The 24,557-nt window shown below is 44.8% G+C and overlaps 2 protein-coding genes across 2 annotated transcripts in view; one reads left to right on the top strand and one right to left on the bottom strand.

Annotated features, from left to right (window-relative positions):
* The window catches only part of Znf668 (zinc finger protein 668), a 704,021-nt gene that overhangs the window by 632,058 nt on the left and 47,406 nt on the right, over positions 1–24,557 (top strand). The gene's annotated exons all lie outside the window — the stretch shown is intronic.
* On the bottom strand, positions 8,809–12,961 carry Bckdk (branched chain keto acid dehydrogenase kinase). Its single transcript, XM_004671046.2, has 12 exons — positions 12,842–12,961; positions 12,153–12,521; positions 11,959–12,027; positions 11,768–11,878; positions 11,460–11,507; positions 11,262–11,381; positions 11,084–11,182; positions 10,857–10,930; positions 10,304–10,432; positions 10,131–10,220; positions 9,350–9,508; positions 8,809–9,252 (listed from the first exon to the last, which is right to left on the bottom strand). Exons 2-12 carry the CDS (start codon positions 12,345–12,347, stop codon positions 9,108–9,110), a joined length of 1,239 nt encoding a protein of 412 aa, XP_004671103.1. The 5' UTR covers positions 12,348–12,521; positions 12,842–12,961; the 3' UTR covers positions 8,809–9,107.

The following is a 24,557-nucleotide window of genomic DNA, read 5'->3' as shown; positions in this document are numbered from 1 at the left end:
CTGAGTGCTGGGATTAAACGCGTGCACCACGAGCCGCACTTTTTTTTTTTTTTGCGGGGGGGAGGAATCGACTCTAGCGCAGGCTGACCTGGAATGGACTCTGTAAGTCTCAGGCTGGCCCTAGAACTCATGGCGATTCTACCTCTGCCTCCTAAACGCTGGGATTAAAGGCGTGTGCCACCACACCCAGCTTTTTTTTTCTTCTTGAGACAAGGTCTCCTGTATCCGGGGATGGCCTTGAACTGTGTATCAGAGCACAACCTTGAACTGCTGATCCTCCTGCCTCTATCTTCCAACTGCTGGAATTACAACATTCACCACTGCGTCTGCTTTCTGCGTGGAACCTAGGACTTCATACCTGCCAACAGGCACGCTACCAGCTGAACTGAAATTTACATCTGATGTCAGGTGTACTCTATTAGTTTGCCTTTATTTCCTGAGTTTCTTATTAAAGCTGCAGTTTGGAGTTGGAGAGATGGCTTAGCGGTTAAGGCACTTGCCGGTGAAGCTTAAACACCCAGGTTCATTCCCCAGTACCCAAGTATGCCAGCATGGGTCTGGAATTCGTTTGCAGTGGCTAGAGGCCCTGGTGTGTCCATTCTCAGCCTTTTCTCTCTCTCAGATAAAAATTTTTTTTTTCAGATAAATATTTAAGGGGCTGGAGATGTCTTAGCAGTTAAGACACTTGCCTGCAAAGCCAAAGGACTCAAGTTTGATTACCCAGGACCACGTAAAGCAGATGCACAAGATGGAGTTCCTTTGCAGAAGCTAGAGGCCTGGTGGGCCCATTTAAACAACAAAAAAAAGGGGGGGGGGAGGGGGCTGGAGAAATGGCTTAGTGACTAATGCGCTTGCCTGGTAAGTCTAAGGATCCAGGTTTGATTCTCCACATCCCACTTAAACCAGATGCACACGGTGGCTCATGTGTCTGGACTTCCTTTGCAGTGGCTAGTGGCCCTCATGCGCCTATTCTCACTCTCTGTCTCAAATAAATAAAAATAAAACTTAAAAAGATATATTTAGCTAGGTGTGGTGGCACATTGCCTTTAATCCCAGCACTTGGGAGGCAGAGGTAGGAGGATCACCGTGAGTTCGAGGCCACCCTGAGACTGCATAGTGAATTCCAGGTCAACATGGGGTAGAGTGAGGCCCTACCTCAGAAAAATAAATAGATAAACAAAACCCATTGTCTTTCTCTCTCTCTGCCTCTTTCCCTTTCTCATGTAAATAAAAAAATAAATTTTAAAAATAGCTGAGCATGGTGGTGCACACCTTTAATCCCAGCACTTAGGAGGCAGAGTTAGGAGGATCGCTATGAGTTCCTGGCCAGCCTGAGACTACCCAGTAAATTCCAGGTAAGCCTGAGCTAGAGTGAAATCAAAATAAATAAGTAAAATAAACTGGGAGGGCTGGAGAGAGAACTCATTGGTTAAGGCACTTGCCTGTAAAGCCTACTGAACTGGTTTTGTACAGCAAAAGCACTGTGAATAGAGCAAAGTGGCAACCTACAGAATGGGAGAAAATCTTTGCTACCTACACATCTGACAAAGGATTAATATATGAAATATACAAAGAACTCAAAAAAGGAATAACAATCCAATTTTAAAAATGGGCTATTGGCAGGAGGCAGAGGTAGGAGGATCACCCTGAGACTACATAGTGAATACCAGTTCAGCCTGAACTTGAGGGAACTCCTATCTTGAAAAACTAAACATAAATAAATAAAAAATTTTTTAAAGAAAAAAAAAGGGCTACTGGGCTGAGAGATGGCTTAGTAGTTAAGGCACTGGCCTGTAGAGCTAAAGGAACTTGGTTTGATTCCCCAGGACCCATGTAAGCCAGATGCACAAGGTGGTGCATACGTCTGGAATTCACTGGCAGTGGCTTGAAGCCCTGACACACTCATTCTTTCTCACTCTGCCTCTCTCCCTCTCTCAAATAAAAATAAAAAATATTTTTAAAACTGGGCTATGCAGTAATACTTCTCTTAATGTTCATACCCACATATCAATGCTACTGTCACTTTTGGTTAGAGAATCTTCTTTTTTCAGATAGCAGTGACCTTGGGATGACTCAGAAGGCATAATGGTGCTGAGAAGTGACAAAGGAGTGCTCAGCACTGAAATATCTCTCTCACACCATCCAAAGCTCAGGGTCCATTGTAGAAGAGATGGCAGGAAGAATGTAAGAGCCAAAGGAAGGGTAGGAGTCCTTACAACATGCTTCTCCAGACATAAATGGCCTGGATATCAATGACCTCAGTGCCTGACACCACCTACACAAGACCATCATAACAGGAGGAAAAGATGATGATATCAAAATAAAGACAGACTGAGAGGGGGGAAGGGGTATGATGAAGAGTGGAGTTTCAAAAGCTAAAGTGGGGGGCGAGAGGGAATTACCATGGGATATTGTTTACAATTATGGAAGTTGTTAATAAAAAAAAAAGTAAATAACAAAAAATGGGCTATGGAACTAAATAGAGTTCTCAAAAGAATACAGATGGCATATAAGTATCTAAAAAATTGTTCTACATCCCTAGTCATCAGGGAAATGCAGATTAAAACTACATTGAGATTCCATTTATTCCCACCAGAATGGCAACCATCATGAAAACAAATGACAACAAACGCTGGTGAGGATTCAGAAAAAGAAGAGCCCTTCTACACTGTTGATAGAAATGCAATCTGGTCCAGCCATTGTGGAAATCAGTGTGGAAGTTCTGGAGACATCTAAGAAAAGATTTATGATATGACTCAGCATATATCCTAAGGACTTATCTTACTACCTTAGAGTTACTTGCTCGACCATGTTTATTGCTAGGAAATGGAACCAGCCTAGATGTCCCTCGACTTGATGAGTGGATAATGAAGATGTGGCTCATTTATACAATTGAATTCTACTCAGCAATAAAGCAAAATGAAAAAGGTGGACCTGGAAAGCATTACACTTAGGTAACCCAGGCCCAGAAGGCCAAATGTCACATTTGTCTCATAAGTGGAACCTAACTACAAATGACTAGACCTCTGTGTGAGTAGGAAGAAAACTCAGTAGCAGAGGCCAGTAAACTAGAAAAGAGATATAAAGGGAATAGAAAGGGAGGGAGGGGGGATTTAATAGGATGGTATTGTATATATGTAAGTAGAACAACAGATAAATGGGGGTGGAAAGGCCTAAGGAAGATCAGGGAAAGAGACAGTAAAGGAAAAGTGGAGGGACGGCTAATCAAAATCTAACAGGTTATGAATAAGTTATATGGAAACCTACTTTTTTGGACAATGGGACATTGTAGGCTGTTAGTGAGTTGTTGGCCAGAGAGGTCACTGTTGCCCCCAAATATTACAGGCCATTGCTGAGGCTCTTGGTTTCCCACCAGAAATAGATGGTAAGACCCTATTGCAGAAGACTCCACAAATTTGGGCTGCAAGGTAACTGAAAAATCCTGCTGCAGCTAAGCTGAAAACTTCCATGTAAAACAGCTGACAGCTGGAAAAAACTATGCAGCATGTGGTTTAATGTGAAAAAGAAATCACCAGTGAAGATACTCAACAGTGAACACTGCAAGCTTTAAATTTGACCAGCCAGGCCAAATGAACCAAGGGGTACAACAGTGGCACATCTGTTATGGGGGAAACCAACATCTCTCTAATTGGACTAGTGGCCCGTTCTATGAGAGGGAATACATCTCTGAAACAGAAAACCTACAACAGGGGTAGTCATGAGCCCTAGGGGGTGTAACATCTGCTGCTCTCTGGCTAAATGTATATATTATGCTCACCAAACTGCCCAGTAAGCACTTCTCTTAATGTTCATACCCATATATTAATGCTACTCTCACTTTTGATTAGAGAAACTTCTCTTGTCAGATGGCAGTGACCTTGGGATGACTCAGAAGACACAATAGTGCTGAGAAGAAGTGACAGAGGAGTGCTCAGCACTGAAATCTCTCTCACCTTCCAAGGTTCAGGGTCCATTGCAGAAGAGGTGGTGGAAGGAATGTAAGAGCCAAAGGAAGGGTAGGACTCCTTACAAAGCGCTCCTCTAGATACAAAATGGCCTGGATATCCATGACCTCTCAGTGTCTGACAATACCTACACAAGACCATCATAATAGGAGAAAAAGATCATGACATCAAAATAAGAGACTGAGGAAGGGGTATGATGGAAAGTGGAGTTGCAATGGGGAAAGTGGGAGGAGGAAGGGAATTACCATAGGTTATTGTCTACAATTATGGAAGTTGTCAATAATTTTTTTTAAATTTCTGCCAACTTCTCATCAGCTATCTTTGAGGAATAAAGTGTTCTTGACCACCACCTCACTCACTGATTGATTAAATTAATAAAGTTCTTTACCCCCACCTCACCTGTTGATTGGCTTCTGCCATGTGGTAAGCAGACCCAGCCTGTGCTGATAGTATATAACAGCACCAGCACAGTACCAGGCAGAATAGGTACTCAATAAACATCCACTTTAGCCATTTTATGGCAGTTCTTTGATTTATAATTAGGCTATTGGGCTTCAAAACAACTCTCCATCTGGATGTGGTGGTGTACACCCTCAATCCCAGCACTTGGGAGGCAGAATTAGGAGAATCTCTGAGTTTGAGGCCAACCTGGAATTGCAAAGTGAGTTCCAGGTCAACCTAGGCTACAGTGAGACCCTGTCTGGAGGAAAAAAAAAAAATCCTTTTGCTCGGCATGGTGATGCACAACTTTAATCCCAGCGCTCCGGAGGCTGAGGTAGGAGGATTGATGTGAGTTTGAGGCCAACCTGAGACTACAAATTGATTCAAAGTCAACCTGGGTTAGACCCTACCTCAGGGGGGAAAAAAAAATCCAAAAGAGATCCAAAAGGCTTGAGGACGGGGCTTAAAGATTACAGCTCAGAACAAGAGAAAGATAGTATGCCTTGAATTTAATAGAAGACTCACAGAGACACTAGCTAGAAAATGCTTGGGGGTGAGTGGTTGTCATAAATGTTCAGGGAAGAAATATTATAAATATCGAGTAGGACAAAAGGCTTTCTGATCAGAAAGTAGAACACAGAATGACCATACAGAGAGAAAAGCATATTATATTATTTTGGGCATTAAAGCTGTCAATATTTGATCATTATTTTTTACCTACAAAACTGATTGTTCCAAATGGATCAACATATTAAATGAAAAAAGCATTTGCAGAGCACATGTTTGCAAATATCTTTTAGGCACCAAAATCTAGAAATAGGCACTACCCTCGGGCTCCTTGTCCATGTGGATATGGCTGTGGGAAGCTAGCAAAAGGTGGAATACAAATAAAGTCAGTTTTCTCAGCCTAAAAAAAAAAAAAAAAAAAAAAAAAAAAAGATTACAGCTCAGGAAATCTGACAGCTAGGTATCACTGGGACAGAACACTGGGAAGGACTGTGGGAGCTTCAGTGAACACTAGGGTTCTAGCAGCATAAGAAACAGAAAAAAAAATAAGACAGGCAACAAAATTGAAGTGCCTTAGCTGGGTGTTGTGATGCATGCCTTTAATCCCAGCACTTGGAAGGCAGGGGTTGCAGGATCTCAGTGAGTCCCAAGTCAGCCTGGGTTAGAGTGAGATCCTACCTCAAAAAAAAAACAAATGAGCCCAGTGTGGTGGAGAACACCCTTAATCCCAGCACTTGGGAGGCAGAGGTAGGAGGATCACAGTGAGTTCAGGGCCACCCTGAGACTACATAGTGAATTCCAGGCCAGCCTGGGCTAGAGCGAGACCTTACCTTGAAAACAAAGTAATGCCTTCTCTCCCAACCCATTTTCAGAATTGTTAGCTTCAAGATGCAGATACCTCACTTGACACTTTACCTGACATTTCAGTTATCAATTATGGTCTTCCTGATTAAGGACCAGAGTTACTGCATGCATCAACCTTACTGTGTCTCCTCCAATCAAATAGCGACTTATAACATCTTACAACTTCTAGAACTATGTAGGGATTGCACCAGATCCTTTTGTGCTGTTCTTGTGCACTTCGATTGCCTGTCAGCACATTCTAAGGCCAGCACCTGAGACTCTTCTTTGACACTTGGCTAAGGGTGTTTGTCATTACTGAGACAAGATCTGGACTTATACCCTAGGTTAGCCTTGAACTCAGGATTCTCCTGCTTCAACCTTAGGAGTGCTGGGGTTTCAGGCGTGTACCATCACACCGGGCTCTGCTTGAAAAAGCTGAAAACAGATTTGAGCCTATTTAAGTACTTTTCCATCCCCATCTCCCAATACAAACTTTCACAATTAACTGTCAAATGAAGGAATTAATCAATGACCTGGAGCCTAATATTCCTTTGAGGAATAGTTTACTAGCTCTGAACTTTTGCCTTCTTCCCTACCTACTTCCCTCTACCCTTTTAGTTTCTTTCTTTTTTTTTTTTTTCGAGGTAGGATCTCACTCTGGCCAGGCTGACCTGGAATTCACTATGTAGTTTCAGCGTGGCCTCAAACTCACAGCAATCCTACATCTGCTTCCCGAGTGCTGGGATTAAAGGTGTGCGCCACCATGCCCGGCTCCTCTACCCTTTTGAAAGCACCTTTTGCTTTCAGTGCAGAAGGGGATCTCCCTCATGCGCCCCCTCCCCACCGCCACCAGCCTCTTTATAAACAAATCATTTGGACACAAACCTTTTCTGGGTCAGTTCCTAGGGACTTCAGCTTTACCATCCCTTTCCTACTGCTCCCAGGCTAAGGCCTGTGCTGCAAGCTCCATCTCTCCTGGCTGCCGCTGCCTCTTCAGCTTTTCTCATTGTGGCTTCCTACTACTTGCCATTTGCCCTCCAGATACAATTTCCTATCTCTATTCAACCCAACTATTCCATCTGAAAGAGGGAGCAGATGGTATCAGCCTACAAGCTTCAAGTGAACTGTCAGGACTCAGGCATGAAATCAAGAGACAGAGGTCTGTCCTAACAGCACTCAGGAGGTAGAGCCAAGAGGGATCAGAGCAAGTTCAAGGCTAGCCTGGTCTATATAGTGAGTTTCAAGCTATCCAGGGCTACACCATGCGACTCTATCTCAAAATAAAAGGAAGCCAGATGCACAAGGTGGCACGTGCGTTTGGCCCTGGCGCACCCATTCTCTTTCTCTCTCTCTCTGCCTGTTTCTCTCTTTCAAATGAATAAAATTTAAAAAAACCTTTAGGAAAAAAGGGGGAGGGGCTGGAGAGATGGCTCAGTGGTTAAGGGACTTGCCTGCAAAGCCTAACAGCCCAAGTATTCAAGTGAAGCCAGATGAAGAAAGTGGCACATGTATCAGAATTTGTTGGCAGCGGCTAGAAGCTGTGGCATGTTGATTCTGTTTCCTCTGCTTACAAATGAGTAAAAATACGATAAATTAGGGTGGGCGTGGTGGCACATGACTTTAATCCCAGAACTTAGGAGGCATAGCTAGGAGGATCGCCATGAGTTTGAGGCCACCCTGAAATGACATAGTAAATTCCAGTCGAGGCTAAAGCAAGACCCTACCTCAAAAATAATAATAATAAAGGGAAAAACAGAAACTAGAGATATAGCATGTAGCTCAGTTAGTAGAGTGCTTGTCTAGCATGTAATCCCCAGCAACAGGGAGATGGCTCATGGGCAAGAGCACTTGCTGCACAAGCATGAGGACCCGTGTTAGATCCCCAGCACCCACGTTTAACAAAGAAAGAAAAAGAGCCGGACGTGGTAGTGCACACCTTTAATCCCAGCACTTGGGAGGCAGAAATAGGATCACCATGAGTTGAAGGCCACCCTGAGATCACATAGTGAATTTCAGGTCAGCGTGAATTAGAGTGAAAGCCTACCTAAAAAAAAAGAAAGAAGGAAGGAAAGAAAAAGAAGGGCACGGCCATACTTGCCTGAAACCCCAGCACTGGGTAGGACAGAGACAGGAGGATCACTGGGGCCTGCTGGTCAGCCAGTATAGCTGAAAACCAGTGAGCACCAGGTTGAGTGAGAGACTGTCTCAAAGAAATGAGGTAGAAGAGTGATAGGAAAGGACACACAGTCCTCACCTCTACACACATGCATACAGCACGTGCATCTGTACACACACCACATATGATACACACACCAAATTAAACATGGATCCTCAACAACGCATAAAACTAGAAGTAAACCCAATGCGGTGGTGCACGCCTTTAGTCCCAGCACTTGGGAGGCAGAAGTTGAAGGATCACCATGAGTTCGAGGCCAGCCTGAGACTACACAGTGAATTCCAGGTCATCCTGGGCTAGAGTGAAACCCTACCTTGGGGGGAAAAAAAAAAAGTGAATAGGGTGTTTTCAATTGAGACTTCATCAGAAGTTCAATTCCACATAGGAAGTTCTGTTTAAGTTTGCTAGCTAGAGTCCTTTCTGCCCAAGCCCCTGGCCCTCCCTAGAAGAGTCCTCTCTCTGTGGTGCGACATCCAGGTCTCTGTTGGTAGCCTGCTGGCGTACAACCTTATTCCTTGTCTTGGCCACAGAGCTAGCAGACAGTATTTTTAACCTCACTCAGGCTCAGGTGGCTACTCAATCTGGTGACCTTCACCTTTAAAACCTGTGACTGCCAGGAAAGGAAGAGTCAGAACTACCTGGGCCTCTAATATTGTCTGCAGCCCACAATTATTTGTTAAATGAGCAGAAGCATCCAAACTGGCCCCCACTCCTGCCAAATCAAACAGGCAAGAACCTTGGGGCCAATTTTCCCGTCTGCCAGGGTGGCAGGATAGTTAGAGACTAGGACAAGAACCAGCTTACATCCTATGGCCCAGGAAACCCAAGAAGGGGCCAAAAAAGTAGCTCTGCCCTTCTCACACACAGGCCCCAGGGGGCATTCAAAATGCAAACTTTAATAATAAACAGCAGGTCAGAGTAGGAGTTCCCCAGGACTGAGGACAGAGGAGCTGAAGCTAGAGGCCTCAGAGGCCCCAGCTTCCTTCCCTCCAAGGCCTGGAGGTAAGGAAGCAATGGGCCCTTCTAAGGAGGAGTGGTGCCCAGCTCCATGTAAGTCCATCTGTCTGGGGCCCTAAGACCCAAGATGCAGTAGTGATTGGAACAGAGTGGCATCCTGCTGGCCCCAGATGGTCCTGGCAGGAGGTACAGCAGACAAGCAGGCCAAAGCCATGGAGTCAGATTCGGAAGCTTTCCTCCCGGCCATCGATGTGGCGGAGCCGCAGATAGACGTCTGTACCAATGCCCTGCAGGGACTGCAGCTGCAGGGAGCCACCGAGGTACTCCGCATAGGCCCGCGATGTGGGCAACCCGAAGCCAAAACTAGGGGCAGGCAGGAGGATAGGATAGGTGCCTCAGAGGCTTGAGTGTCCTGGCCAACACCCCCCCCCCCCGCAATCTGGGCCAGGTGGGGTCTCACCCATGCATGGGTCCTGACTGGCTGCTACTGTGCATATCCAGGTGGCCAAAAAGTGGGCTGATCCGGGGGTCCTGGGTGCTGGACTCAGCTGTGGTGAAGTGGTAATCCATGACACGATCCAAGTCTTTATGAGCAATTCCTCCACCCCGGTCTGAAATCCTGGCAGGATGTCAACAACATGGGCTTGATGAGGTTTGATTAAGTCTCACTGCCCCCGATTAGCCAGAGCAGTCTTATTTCTTGTTCCTTCCATCCAAAAATAGAATGTAGTCCACCCAAAACAAACCCTTGAGCATGCTTTGTTTAATCTACTGTTCTACAGTCTCACCTGTATCTAGGTAACAGCTTGCTTATATCTTTTCACAGGACTTGACATTTATTCTTTTATTAGTATTATTGACATTTATTCTTATCAAAGACTGGTTTCCCACTGAGCATGGTGGCGCACGCCTTTAATCCCAGCACTTGGGAGGCAGAGGTAGGAGGATCGCCGTGAGTTCGAGGCCACCCTCAGACTACATAGCGAATTCCAGGTCAGCCTGAGCTAGAGTGAGACCTTACCTCAAAAAAAAAAAAAAAAAAAAAAAAAAAAAGACTGGTTTCTCAACTCCAGGCCCCTCACCAAACTCCAGATCCATTACTGTCCATCTTCTAGCAATCTCAGGACTAGAGAATATCTTTTCTGACCATACTTCAAGGTACTGGCTCAAGGTCCTACACAGCAAGTTATAAATAGTGCCCAAAACACCCATCAACCCAGCCCAGCTCCACTTGGGCAAACCTGATGACCAGATCAATATCATTGTTGGCGATGGTGATAACCACATCTGGAACATTGTAGGGAGTATCTAGATGACTCTCCATTGTGGCTCTACACAGGAGGGAAAGAAGTAGTGGTAGCAGCCCAGTTCCTATATCCCTTCCACCCCCACCCAACACATGCAGCCTGCCCACCTCATGGCATTCTTGAGCAGCTCAGGAAGAATGTAGTCTAGTGGCATAGGGATGAAGGGGAAGCGGGCAGCCACATGTCCATTGATGCGAACACGGGGAGCATTGCCATACTTGTGTTCACACAGGCGTCTGTGGATAGAAGGGTTCAGGCAAATGCCCCTAGAGTAGTAGGTCTCAAGTGGAGATGATTCTGCTCTGCTAAGGGACACTTGGCAATGTATTTGCTTGTCACACTGAGGAGCATTTCTGGCATCAAGTAAATAGAAGCCAAAGATCCTGCTAAACAGCTTAAAATACAGAGGACAGCCATGTGCTAGAAAAACATCACCTTGACTTAAGATGCTAATGTTGAGAAACTTTAACCCTATAATCCCAGCTTTAGGGAGGTTAAAGCAGGAGAATCAAAAAAGTCCTGAGCTAACCTGGGCACCTGGGTAAGACCCTTTTTCAAAAAAACCAAACCAAAACATAAAAGAAACCCTGTCCCAAGCAAGTACTCTGACAGAAACCTTCTGCCCCCAGATATCTATACCTGGCACCATTCCAGCCTCACCTGGCAAAATCCACCCATTTCTCAATAATCTTCTTTGGTGAGAGACGAGTGCAGATGATGCCAACAAAGTCAGGCTGGCAGGAGAAAGAAAGTCAGGACTAGCAACACCTCCACCCCACCTCAGCCGCCAAATGCCTCGAAGCTGATGCCCAGCCTAAATGGGGCATGGCTCAGTTTTCTTTACACGTTTAACGTTCTTAGGCTGCTCTCAGGTCTCGGAGTCCCACCTTATCCTCATGCAGTGCCAGGTGGTGAGTGGCCAACATGCGGATACCAAGCCTTGAAGTCAGCGTCTTGTCCAAAAAGTAACGAACAAGCTTTTCATCCTGTAAAGAGTAGAACCTCAGAAACCTGTGTCCTTTTCAGCCCCCTAACTTCACCAAGCCTATCCTTGCCGCCCCTAACCTGTATGTGCTTCCGGCTTTCACGAAGGCCCTCAGCTAGGAGGGTCACAACATCCTTGTGGTCATCTAGCAGCTGTCGCACCAGCTGGCAATACTGGGCTTCATCTGCCTGGTCTTTTATCTGCAGAGCATAGAGTCATGAGCACAGGTGGTCCAACCCTGACTTCTCAGCCCCTCACTCTGCTCAGCCCATCCTCACCGGTGGGAAGTCTGTAAGCTTCTGGAAGGCCCGAATGTATAGCTCATGCTGTGTGGAAGAAGTATAAGAATTGCACTAGGTAGAAAACAGGCACCCATACCTATTTCTGGGGGAATCACCACCCAACCCAATGCACACCCCCACTTTTTTTCAGCCTCCATGAATATGTAGCCTTGGCCTTTGAAGGCTTGGGGCTCAGTTCCATGCATCCTTGACACCTTGGCAGGTAAGTCTGTGCCACTCTGGGCTTGGGCTCCTCACTTACATCGTGGGCAGTGTGCACAGACTGAAGGTCCCCTCTACCTTACCACATGTAGTATGGTAGGGTTGCAACCAATAATGAAAGGAAGGCTACGGAAGCCCTTGATGCGGTGAGCGATCCTCACTGGCAGCTCCTGCTGCAGATAGCGACCACTTTTCTGTAACAAAAAAAGGCAAGGGCCTGAGCAGCTGGCTAGAGCACCTGTAGGAGAGGCGAAGAAAGGAATGGGAGCCTTACCAGAAGGTGGCTGCCGTCCTGTGAGCGGCCTGAATATAGCATCATGGTGGGAGTAAGGCGGACTGAAGGCTGAAAGGGTAGATGGACCTTGAGCAAAAGACCTCCTATACCCCAACCCAAACACATTATTTCTACCCTTTCCCTGAACACACTCCATCCAGTTCCTGACCCTGCTGTCCAGCCCGGCAACGCACCTTCTCTGCAGCCACGTCGATGGCAGATTGGTTGTAAAAGGAAGTGACAGTCTTGGAGCGCTCTCGTGCCAGCTCCACATGGTGGGTGTCCGTAGCTGATGTTGAGCGGGCCCGGAGTGACAGTGAGGTCCCCAAGAGGGGTCGAAGTGAAGGCCCGCCCCGAGGACTGCAGCCCAGCATCAAAGTCAGTATCATGGTCCCGCTCCTTCGTTGGATTGGGCAGCCACTGGGGCTGAGGACCCGACACAGAGGCGATCTCAAGGCAGGGCAAGAAGAGTGTGATCGGTCAGGAATTCTTCGAGGACTTCAAGGCTGACGGTCAGCAAAAGATGCTGCTGACAAGCTCAGTCCAGTGAGAGTTGCTCCCATCTATTGGAGAGGCAGAGGATGGAGTTGAAAGGATCCAAATTCAGATGGCCTGTACCACCTCTCCACGTGGACACCAGAATCCTCAGCCCTGGGCAACCTCTTCTCCCTTAAACTACCTTCCCAAACACACAGGCCAAGCCTGGACAACAGCTCTCCTTTCTACCTAGTGGCTTGCGGGGAGGGCGGAAGGGTCCTCAGGTACATCTAGCGGGTCTGCCTTGTTCTTGGGCACCCTCGTTTAGGGGGCGGGTCTGACCCCTACTCAGAGATGTGAGATCCCGAACCCTGAAGCCTGTCTGGTCTGCGGACGTGCGACTCACAGCGCCGTGCTCCGGAGAGCAGCGTGCGAGCGATGCGGCCCGCGGTTCCCACGTGAGCGCTCCCTCCGCGGTGTCCCAGAGTCCGGCCTGGGTCCCCCATATGGTGGATGCCAGGCCCCTCCCCGCGCCCATGCGCACTCAGCGCAGAGGTGGCGGATGCGGACTGCGCGGCCGAGCGTCGGCCCGGGTCTGCGGGTGACTGAGTACTCACCTCGAGCCAGAGCCTGGACCCGGGTCCGAGCGGAGCCGCCCAAGCCGTCCACCCGCCCGGCGGCCCGAGCCCGACTGCGCCCTCTCCCGTTGTAATGTCGCGCGGGCCGTGGGCTCCCAGTGCCTCCTGGGAGTTGTAGTTTGACTCCCGAGACTCCAGCCCATCCTGGCCAAGCCCCTGCTCTCAACCCTCTCCCTCACCTCCCCTCTCTTCCTCCTCCCCTCCCTTCCTCCTCCGCTCTCTTCTCCTCCCCTCCCTCCCCTCCCCTCCCCTCTCCTCTCCTCCCCCACGGCTCCCGAAATTATCCATGACCTCTAGGAGATGAACTCCCTAAGAGCAAAACGCTAGATCGGGGAAACCCCCTTAGATGTAAAGTATACCGAGCAAACTGAGTCTTCCTCCGAGATCCCATCCTCCTGCTTCATCTCTTAGCTGGAAACTAGACTGCCAGCTTCAAACTCTAGTTTAGCCCTTTAAACATTGAAGCAAGTTAGCTGACATGTAGGTGCTTTAATTTTGGTACTGGTAAAAAATGAGGAAGCATTAATCTTCGAATTGTATGGATTATATGAATTATGTCTGCAAACTGCCTAGAGCAGTGTCAGACTTGGGATTAACACGTTTAGGTATTACTCATGCCTGCCTGGAAGTTACCATGGCTGGGTGCTACAGTCTGTGCAAGCAACAGGTAAGGACTGAGCACTGGTGCAGCTCAAGAAGAACGGGACAGGACGGAGAGCAGCAGGGATGATCTATTGAAGGATATCCTCCTAAGGCAGTAGCTACAGGATATCTGGGAGGGAATTCAATGAGACCTGCAGCTCCTGAGAGTCAAAACATCCGCATTTGCCCTGGGGGAGTTAGGAACCACTGAAGGGCTTTTTTTTTTTTTTTCAAATATATTTTATCTATTTATTTGAGAGAGAGAAATAGAGAGAACGGGCCTACCAGGGCCTCCAGCTATGGCAAACACACTCCAGATTCATGTGCCCCCTTGTGCATCTGGCTTATGTGGGTTCTGGGGAGTCAAGGCGGGATCCTTTGGCATTGCAGGCGAATGCCTTAACTGCTAAACCATCTCTCCAGCCCCCCCTTTTTTTGCTTTGTTTTGTTATATCTTGGCTTAGTATTTTATTATTTATTTATTTATTTGTTGAGAGAGCAAGGGGGAGAGAGAGAGAGTATGGGCGCACTAGGGCCTCCTGCCTCTGTAAATGAACTCCAGACACATGTGCCCCTTTGTACATCAGGTTCTAAGTAAGTAGTGGAAAATCGAACCCAGGCTGTCAGGCTTTGCAAGCAATTGCCTTTAAAGGCTAAGTCATTAGTTCTCCAACGCTGTTTTTGTTGTCGTTTGTTTGTGTTTTTTTTTATTTTTTATTTATTTATTTGAGAGCGACAGACACAGAGAGAAAGACAGATAGAGGGAGGGAGAGAGAATGGGCGCGCCAGGGCTTCCAGCCTCTGCAAACGAACTCCAGACGCGTGCGCCCCCTTGTGCATCTGGCTAACGTGGGACCTGGGGAACCGAGCCTCAAACCGGGGTCCTTAGGCTTCACAGGCAAGCGCTTAACCGCTAAGCCATCTCTCCAGCCCTTGTTTGTGTTTTTTATTTTTCGAGGTAGTGTCTCTCTAGCTCAGGCTGACCTGGAATTCATTATGCAGTCTCAGGGTGGCCTCAAACTCACTTCAGTCCTCCTACTTCTGCCTCCTAAAATGCTGGGATTAAAGGCATGCGCCACCAAGCCCAACTAGTATTTCAATTAAAAAAAAAATAATGAAAAAAAAAAGCCAGGCGTGGTGGCGCATGCCTTTAGCTGTTTGCCACTAAACCATCTCTTTAGTCCTTTTTGGTTTTTTGAGAAAGTGCTTTGCTCTAGTCCAGACTGACCTGGAATTCACTATGTAGTCTCAGGGTCCTACCTCTGCCTCCCAAATGCTGAGATTAAAGGCATGTGCCACCACGCCTGGCTAGCATTTCAATTTTAAAAAATAAAAAAAGAAGCCTGGCAAGGTGGCGCATGCCTTTAATCCCAGCATTCAGGAAGCAGAGGAGGATTGCTGTGAGTTCAAGGCCACCCTGAGAATACATAGTTAATTCCAAGTCAGCCTGGACCCAGAGGGAGACCCTACCTCAAAAAAAACAATAATAGACTCGATTTTTATTGTTTCTGCATTCTTTGTTTCCTCATTTGATAAACATGAAGAAATAAGGAACTTACTAGATTTAAAAACTGAATCTTAGAGACTTCCGGTTAAGATGGCGGCGTAGGTACCACGCCAAAGCTGCCTAGGGGGGAAAAAGACCAAAAAAAACTCAGCAAAATACACACTTTTACTAAAAAGTGAGGTGTATAGGAAATTGAAGCGGCAGTGGAGAAGTAGAAGAGTTATAGAGCATCCAGAGCCTGCACAGGCGGGAAAAGCGGCTCCGGTAGCTCGGCCAACCGCCGCAGCCGCGGCACGGCAGAAAACCGCCAGACTCGGCTCGAGCCCAGGAAAAGCCAGGTGCGGGATTTTCCCCTCACACCGCGCTCTCCGCAACTCGGGAAACGTGAGGGGAGAGCGGCAGTGAGCAGTGAGGAGCAGACCGCGAGGTAGAAGAACACGTGGAGCAGCGAGACAACCAGAGCAGCCGCGGCTCCCTCCCCTCCCCCACCGCCTGAGCCCAGCTCCAGCGAACAGAGCAGCGGCCTGGGACCCGGCCACGCCAACTTGGGCTGACAACGGGACCCAAGCAGGAGCAGAGTTCGGGAGCAAAATCAGCGGCTCCAGCACCGGTACCAGCAGCCCCAGCAGCAGCAGACCCAGGAGCGGCAGCAGCAGCAGATCCTGCAGCAGCAGCTTCAGGGGGAGCAGCGGCAGTGGACACAGCAGCAGCAGCTTCAGCAGCAGTGGTGGCTCCAGCAGTGGCAGCTACAGCAGCAGCAGAGGCAGCAGCAGCGGCTCAGGTTGCCCCGTAGGAAAAGCAAGTGCCCAACTCCAGAAATCAGAACAGCATCCCGACGACCCAGGCAGCAACTTGACTGAGACCAAAATCACCCAAGGTAACTGGGATTGCACCAGGGAAGGGTCTCACTTGGTCACAAGCTGACTTGGATCCCTCAACAGACCAGAAATCTAAACCTCTTTGTTGATAGAGGATCTGGTCATTATAATAACTACTCTTGCATACATACTCGGGGCTGTTTTTGATTGAATGTGTAAAGTGTTTAGTTAAATTTTAGAATCTACCTGTATTTTATTCCACTCAGCCTGCTTGAATACTCCTATAGCAGGGAAACTCAACCCCTAAGAACATCTCTGTAGATACTCTGAGAGTCTTAAGAGCCACACCTAATACCGTAAGGTCCTACCCTGAAAATATATTACATCAAATCAATTGATACAGCTAAGAATACACAGCTAGCTAGAAAATCCAAGCATTAACTTAATCCAAGATGCAAAAATATATACATTATAACACAAGAAACACTAAAAAGCAAGACAATATAAATCCACCTAAAAGTATTAATGCATCAGAAATGTCCTCCAGTGAGAAAGAGTTAGAGGAAATGCCTGAGAAAGAGTTCAAAAGAATAATTATAAATATGTTCAAAGAGGTCAAAGAACACATGAAAACAATCAAAGAAGAAATCAAAGAGGAAATCAAAGGAATCAAAGAAGAGGCAGGACACCAATTTAATGAAATAAAGAAGGCAATACAAGACATAAATAGGGAAATAGAAATAATAAAGAAAAACCAGTCAGAACACAGTTAATGAAATAAAAAACTCTGTAGAAAATCTCACCAGTAGGATGGATGAGGGAGAGGACAGAATATCTAAGCTAGAAGACCAGGTGGCAGACCTAATGCAGTCCAACAAAGAGAAAGACAAACTTATAGAAAAGTATGAGTGGGAATTTCAAGATATTCGAGACACTACGAAAAGATCCAATATAAGAACTCAGGGCATAGTAGAAGGAGAAGAACTCCACTCCAGAGGCATAGTAGGCATCTTCAACAAAATCATAGAGGAAAATTTCCCCCAAATTGGGAAAGAGGTGCCAATACAGATACAGGAAGCCTTTAGAACCCCAGCCAGACAAAACCCAGAAAGAACCTCTCCTCGCCATATTATAATCAAACTTCCAAACACACACACCAAAGAAAAAATATTGAAAGCAGTTAGAGAGAAAAATCAAGTTACCTACAAAAGCAAGCCCATCAGGATTACAGCAGATTATTCAACACAAACTTTTAAAGCCAGAAGGGCTTGGAGTGATATATTCCAAGTTCTGAAAGATAACAACTGTCAACCAAGGTTACTTTATCCTGCAAAGTTATCCATTCAAATAGATGGAGAAATAAAGACATTCCATGACAAAAGCAGGTTAAAGGAGTATTTGAAGACAAAACCAGCTCTACAGAAAATACTTGATAGAATCCTCCATGCTGAACAAAAGGAAAAGCACACATATAAGGAACCTAGAAAAAACAAGCTATACTCAAATACCAGTTAACAGAAGAGAGCACAGGTAGAACCAGAAACACACACACACACAAAAAAAAAAAGGCAAACATAAATACACACCTTTCAATAATATCTCTTAATATCAACAGTCTCAATGCCCCAACGAAAAGACATAGATTTGCAGACTGGGTTAAAAAGCAGGATCCTACAATTTGTTGTCTCCAAGAAACTCACCTTTCTACAAAGGATAGACATTATCTTAGGGTGAAAGGTTGGAAGACGGTGTTTCAAGCAAATGGGCCTAGAAAACAAGCAGGGGTTGCTATCCTAATATCAGACAGGGTAGACTTTAGTCCGACGTTAGTCAAGAAAGATAAGGAAGGTCACTTTATATTGATTAAGGGCACACTCCAACAGGAGGACGTTACAATCCTAAACATATATGCACCTAACATGGGGGCTCCCAAATTCGTCAAACAAACACTATTAGAACTAAGGTCACAGATAACACCAAACACAGTGGTGGTGGGTGACTTTAACACCCCACTCTCATCAATTGACAGGTCATCCAGGGAAAGAATAAACAGAGAGGCATCTGGACTAAATGAGGTCATAGAAGGAATGGACCTAACAGATATATACAGGACATTTCATCCAAAGGCTGCAGAATATACATTCTTTTCAGCAGCACATGGAACATTCTCTAAAATAGACCATATATTAGGACACAAAGCAAATCTTAACAAATTCAGGAAAATTGAAATAATTCCTTGCATTCTATCTGACCACAATGGAATTAAACTACAAATCAGTAGCAAGAAAGGCTATAGAGCATACACAAAATCATGGAAACTAAACAATACACTACTAAATGATGAGTGGGTCAATGAAGAAATCAAAAAGGAAATCAAAAAATTTATAGAGTCAAATGATAATGAGAACACAACATACCAAAATCTCTGGGACACAATGAAGGCAGTTCTAAGAGGTAAATTTATAGCCTTAAGTGCCTATATTAAGAAATTAGAAAGGTCGCAAGTAAATGACCTAATGCTTCACCTTAAAGCCTTGGAAAAAGAAGAACAAGGCAAACCAAAAATCAGTAGATGGGAAGAAATAATAAAGATTAGGGCAGAAATTAATGAAATAGAAACAAAAAGAACAATCCAAAGAATTAATGAAACAAAGAGTTGGTTCTTTGAAAGGATAAACAAGATTGATAAACCCTTAGCAAATCTGACCAAAAGAAAGAGAGAAGAGACACAAATTAATAAAATCAGAGATGAACAAGGTAACATCACAACAGATTCCAGAGAAATTCAAAAAATCATAGGGACATACTATAAAAGCATATACTCTACAAAGTATGAAAATCTGAAAGAAATGGATGATTTCCTTGATCTATATGACCTACCTAAATTAAATCAAAATGGGATTAATCACTTAAATAGACCTATAACAAACATGGAAATCAGAACAGTTATCAATAATCTCCCAACTAAAAAAAGCCCAGGCCCGGATGGATTCACTGCTGAATTTTACCAGACTTTTAAGGAAGAGCTAACACCATTGCTTCTTAAGCTTTTCCAGGAAATAGAAAAAGAAGGAATTCTACCAAACTCCTTCTATGAGGCCAGCATCACCCTGATACCAAAACCAGGCAAAGATAGAACAAAAAAAGAAAATTACAGACCAATCTCCCTCATGAACATAGATGCAAAAATTCTCAACAAAATATTGGCAAACAGAATACAAGAGTATATCAAAAAGATCATTCACCCTGACCAAGTAGGCTTTATCCCAGAGATGCAGGGATGGTTCAACATACGCAAATCTATAAATGTAATACATTACATAAACGGGTTGAAAGACAAAAATCACATGATCATCTCATTAGATGCAGAGAAAGCATTTGACAAAATCCAACATCCCTTCATGATAAAAGTCCTACAGAGACTGGGAATAGAAGGAACATATCTCAATATAATAAAGGCTATTTATGACAAGCCTACAGCCAACATAATACTAAATGGGGAAAAACTGGAAGCTTTTCCACTAAAATCAGGAAAAAGACAAGGGTGTCCACTGTCCCCACTTCTATTTAATATAGTTTTGGAAGTCTTAGCCATAGCAATAAGGCAAGAGACACACATAAAAGGGATACAAATTGGAAAGGAAGAAATCAAGTTATCATTATTTGCAGATGACATGACTCTATACATAAAGGACCCTAAAGACTCTACTAGCAAGTTGTTAGAGCTGATCAAAACCTACAGCAATGTAGCAGGATACAAAATAAATACACAGAAATCAGTAGCCTTCATATATGCTAACAACAAACACACATAGGATGAAATCAGAGAATCACTCCCATTCACAATTGCATCAAAAAAAATAAAATACCTTGGAATAAACCTAACCAAGGAAGTAAAGAATCTATACAATGAGAACTTTAAAACACTCAAGCGAGAAATTGCAGAAGACACTAGAAAATGGAGAAACATCCCTTGTTCCTGGATTGGAAGAATCAATATCGTGAAAATGGCAATCTTACCTAAAGCAATCTACACATTTAATGCAATCCCTATCAAAATTCCAAAGGCTTTCTTCATGGAAATAGAAAAAACAATCCAAAAATTCATTTGGAATCACAAAAAACCTTGAATATCTAAAATAATACTGAGCAACAAAAAAGAGGCTGGTGGTATCACCATACCTGATTTTAACCTATACTACAGAGCCATAGTAACAAAAACAGCATGGTACTGGCACAAAAACAGACATGTAGATCAGTGGAACAGAATAGAGGACCCAGATGTAAGCCCAAGTAGCTATAGCCACCTGATATTCGATAAAAATGCCAAAAATACTCATTGGAGAAGAGACAGCCTCTTCAGCAAATGGTGTTTTGAAAACTGGATAAATATCTGCAGAAGGATGAAAATAGATTCTTCTCTCTCACCATGCACAAGAATTAAGTCCAAATGGATTAAAGACCTTAACATCAGACCGGAAACTTTGAAACTGCTAGAGGAAAAAGTAGGGGAAACCCTTCAACATATTGGTCTTGGCAAAGACTTTCTGAATACAACCCCAATTGCTCAGGCAATAAAACCACAGATTAACCACTGGGACCTAATGAAATTACAAAGATTTTGCACCGCAAAGGACACAGTGAAAAAAGCAAAGAGGCAACCTGCAGAATGGGAAAAAATCTTCGCCAGCTATATATCTGATAGAGGATTAATATCTAGGATATACAAAGAACTCAAAAAAGTTAAATAATAAGGAATCAAACAAGCCAATCAAAAAATGGGCTATGGAGCTAAATAGAGAGTTCTCAAAGGAAGAAATACGAATGGCATATAAGCATCTAAAAAAATGTTCTACGTCACTAGTCATCAGGGAAATGCAGATTAAAACTACATTGAGATTCCATCTCACTCCTGTCAGATTGGCCACCATCATGAAAACAAATGATCATAAATGTTGGCGGGGATGTGGAAAAAAAGGAACCCTTCTGCACTGCTGGTGGGAATGCAATGTGGTCCAGCCCTTGTGGAAAACAGTGTGGAGGTTCCTAAAACAGCTAGAGATTGATCTACCATATGACCCAGCTATAGCGCTCCTAGGCATATATCCAAAGGACTCATCTCATTTCCTTAGAAGTACATGCTCAACCATGTTTATTGCTGCTCAATTTATAATAGCTGGGAAATGGAACCAGCCTAGATGTCCCTCAACAGATGAGTGGATAATGCAGATGTGGTACATTTATACAATGGAGTTCTACTCAGCGGTAAAGAAAAATGAAGTTATGAAATTTGCAGAAAAATGGATGGACCTGGAAAGTATTATACTAAGTGAGGTAACCTAGGCCCAGAAAGCCAAGCGCCACATGTTCTCTCTCATATGTGGATCCTAGCTACAGATGACTGGGCTTCTGCGTGAGAATGAAAATACTTAGTAGCAGAGGCCAGTAAGTTGAAAAGGAGACATAAAGGGAAGAGAAAGGAAGGGAGGAGGGTACTTAATAGGTTGATATTGTATATATGTAATTACAATGATTGTAATGGGGAGGTAATATGATGGAGAATGGAATTTCAAATGGGAAAGTGTGGGGGTGGGGAGGGAGGGAATTACCATAGGATATATTTTATAATCATGGAAAATGTTAATAAAAATTAAAAAAAACAACAATAAATAAATAAATAATTTTAAAAAGGCCACGTGTGGTGGTGCACCCCTTCAATCCCAGCACTTGGGAGGCAAACGTAGGAGGATTGCCATGAGTTCGAGGCCACCCTGAGACTACATAGTGAATTCCAGGTCAGCCTGAGCTAGAGTGAGACCCTACCTCGAAAAAACAAATAATAAATTAATTAAATAAATAAGAGTGCTAGAGAGATGGCTCAGCTGTTAAGGCACCTGTCTGCCATCCATGTTCAGTTCCGCAATACTCACGTGGTGGCAAATGCATCTGCAGTTTGTTTCCAGTGGCTAGAAGCCCTGACTTGCCCATTCTTTCCCTCCTTCTCCCCTTGTAAATAAATAATAATAAAGAAACTATTTTAAAAGATTTTTTAAAAAATTAAAGAGTTAAAAGAAGCAGCAGGGGGCATCCTTGGAGAATGTCCAGTCTTCTGTAAACTTGGAGATAGAATGCCTCACCATGATCTGCCTAACGAACTTGGGGGAAAGACTGGATAGGCACTTTCGGAGACTGCTAGAATCTCTGGGTTTCACTTTCTTTTACAAATTGATGGCAATATCCTGATGCAAAGGCAGGAGGCCACTCAGCTTTGGAGGCAGGCACAGCTTTACCTCATGAAAGAAGGAAGAGGGAAGGGTGTTCCTGGAGAGGAGGACTGCCTCTGGGTAAAGCAAAGGACTCTTGAGTGTGTGTTGCGTGCCAGGAGCTGGTATTCATGTGACTGCTGCTTGGACAGGAGTCGTGGGAGGCGGCGGCTACAGCTGCCACTAGGACAGAAGGCCTCTGGCAACCTCCTCACCTCATTTAACCCGACGCTCATGCACAATGGTGAGTCTGAACTCTATGCTGCCCCTGGCGACCTAGAGTGGATATGCAGCTCTGTGTTCGAGGCCACCCTGAGATTTCATAGTAAATTCCAGGTCAGCCTAGGCTAGAGTGAGACCCTACCTCTAAAAACAAAAAACAAAAAAACAAAACCAAAAAAAAAAAAGAATTTCCAGGCATGTGGCACACACATTTAATCCCAGAAGTTGGAAGGCAGTGGTAGAAGAATTGCTGTGAGACTGAGGCCACCCTGAGACTATATAGTGAATTCCAGGTCAGCCTGGGTTAAGTGAAACCCTACTTGGAAAAACAAACAAAAATAAATAAATAAATAAATACAAAAATTTTTAAAGGGACTGGAGAGATGGCCATTAAGGCGCTTGCCTGTAAAGTCTAAGGACCTAGGCTTAATTCCCCATTGCCCACTTAAGCCAGATGTGTAAAGTGGCACATGCGTCTGGAGTTTATTTATAGTGACTGGAGGCCCTGGTGTGCCCTTTCTCTCTCTTGATCTGCTTCTCTTTCTCTCTCAAATCAATCAATTTTTTTTTGTTTGTTTGTTTGTTTTTTTCAAGGTAGGGTTTTGCTCCAGCCCAGGCTGACCTGGAATTCAGTATGTAGTCTCAGGCTGGCCTCTAACTCACAGCAGTCCTACCTCTGCCTCCCCAGTGCTGGGATTAAAGGTGTGTACCACCACGCCCTGGCTAATAAATATTTTTATTTATTTATTTTTAATTTTTTTTTATTTGAGAGCGACAGACACAGAGAGAAAGACAGATAGAGGGAGAGAGAGAGAATGGGTGCGCCAGGGCTTCCAGCCTCTGCAAACGAACTCCAGACGCGTGCGCCCCCTTGTGCATCTGGCTAACGTGGGACCTAGGGAACTGAGCCTGGAACCGGGGTCCTTAGACTTCACAGGCAAACACTTAACCGCTAAGCCATCTCTCCAGCCCTAATAAATATTTTTAAATGCTTTATTTATTTATTTATTGGAGGGGGGAGTTTGAGGTAGGGTTTCACTCTAGCCCAGGCTAACCTGGAATTCACTGTGTAGTCTCACGGTGGCTTTGAACTCATGGCAATCCTCCTACCTTTGCCTCCTGAGTGCTGGGATTAAAGGCATGCGCCACCACACCAGGCTATTTATTTATTTGTTGAAAGGAGAGAGAGATAAAAAGAGGCAGATAGGCAGAATGGACATGCCAAAGCCTCCAGATACTGCAAATGAATTTCAGACAACTACACCACCTTGTGTATCTGGTTTATGTGGGTACTGAGGAACCGAACCTGGGACCTTAGGCTTCTCAGACAAGAGCCTTAACTGCTAAGCCATCTCTCTAGCTCTACTCCCTTTAAATATATATATTTGAGAGAGAAAGAATGGGCATGCCAGATACTCTAACCACTGCAAATGAACTCCATACACATGTGCTATCTTGGGCATCTGGCTTTAGGTAGGTACTGGGGAATCAAACCTGGGTCCTTTTGCTTGTTGGGAAGTACCTTAACCAGTAAGCAATCTCTCCAACCTCTCTTTTTTAACTAATTTTTTTGTTCATTTTTATTTATGTAGTTGAGAGCGACAGAGAGAGAAAGAGGCAGATAAAAGAGAGAGAATGGGCATGCCAGGGCCTCCAGCCACTGCGAATTCTAGATGCATATGCCCCTTTGTGCATCTGGCTAACATGGATCCTGGGGAATCAAGCCTTGAACCGGGGTCCTTAGGATTCATAGGCAAGCACTTAACTGCTAAGCCATCTCTCCAGCCCTCCAAACTTCTCTTTTGTTTTTTTGAGGTAGGGTCTTGCTCTAGCCCGGGGTGACCTGGAATTCACTATGTAGTATCAGGGTGGCCTCAAACTCACGGCAATCCTCCTACCTCTGCCTCCCAAGTGCTAGAATTAAAGGCATGAGCTACCATGCTTGGCCGAAAAACTTTCTCCTTTTTTTAAATTTTTTTTAAATTATTTATTTATTTATTTGAGAGTGACAGACACAGAGAGAAAGACAGAT

This window comes from Jaculus jaculus, chromosome 12 (genome assembly GCF_020740685.1).
Source record: "Jaculus jaculus isolate mJacJac1 chromosome 12, mJacJac1.mat.Y.cur, whole genome shotgun sequence".
NCBI classification, from domain to species: domain Eukaryota; kingdom Metazoa; phylum Chordata; class Mammalia; order Rodentia; family Dipodidae; genus Jaculus; species Jaculus jaculus.
The sequence above is the reverse complement of the archived record's forward strand: the minus strand, read 5'-3'. Positions and strand labels throughout refer to the sequence as shown.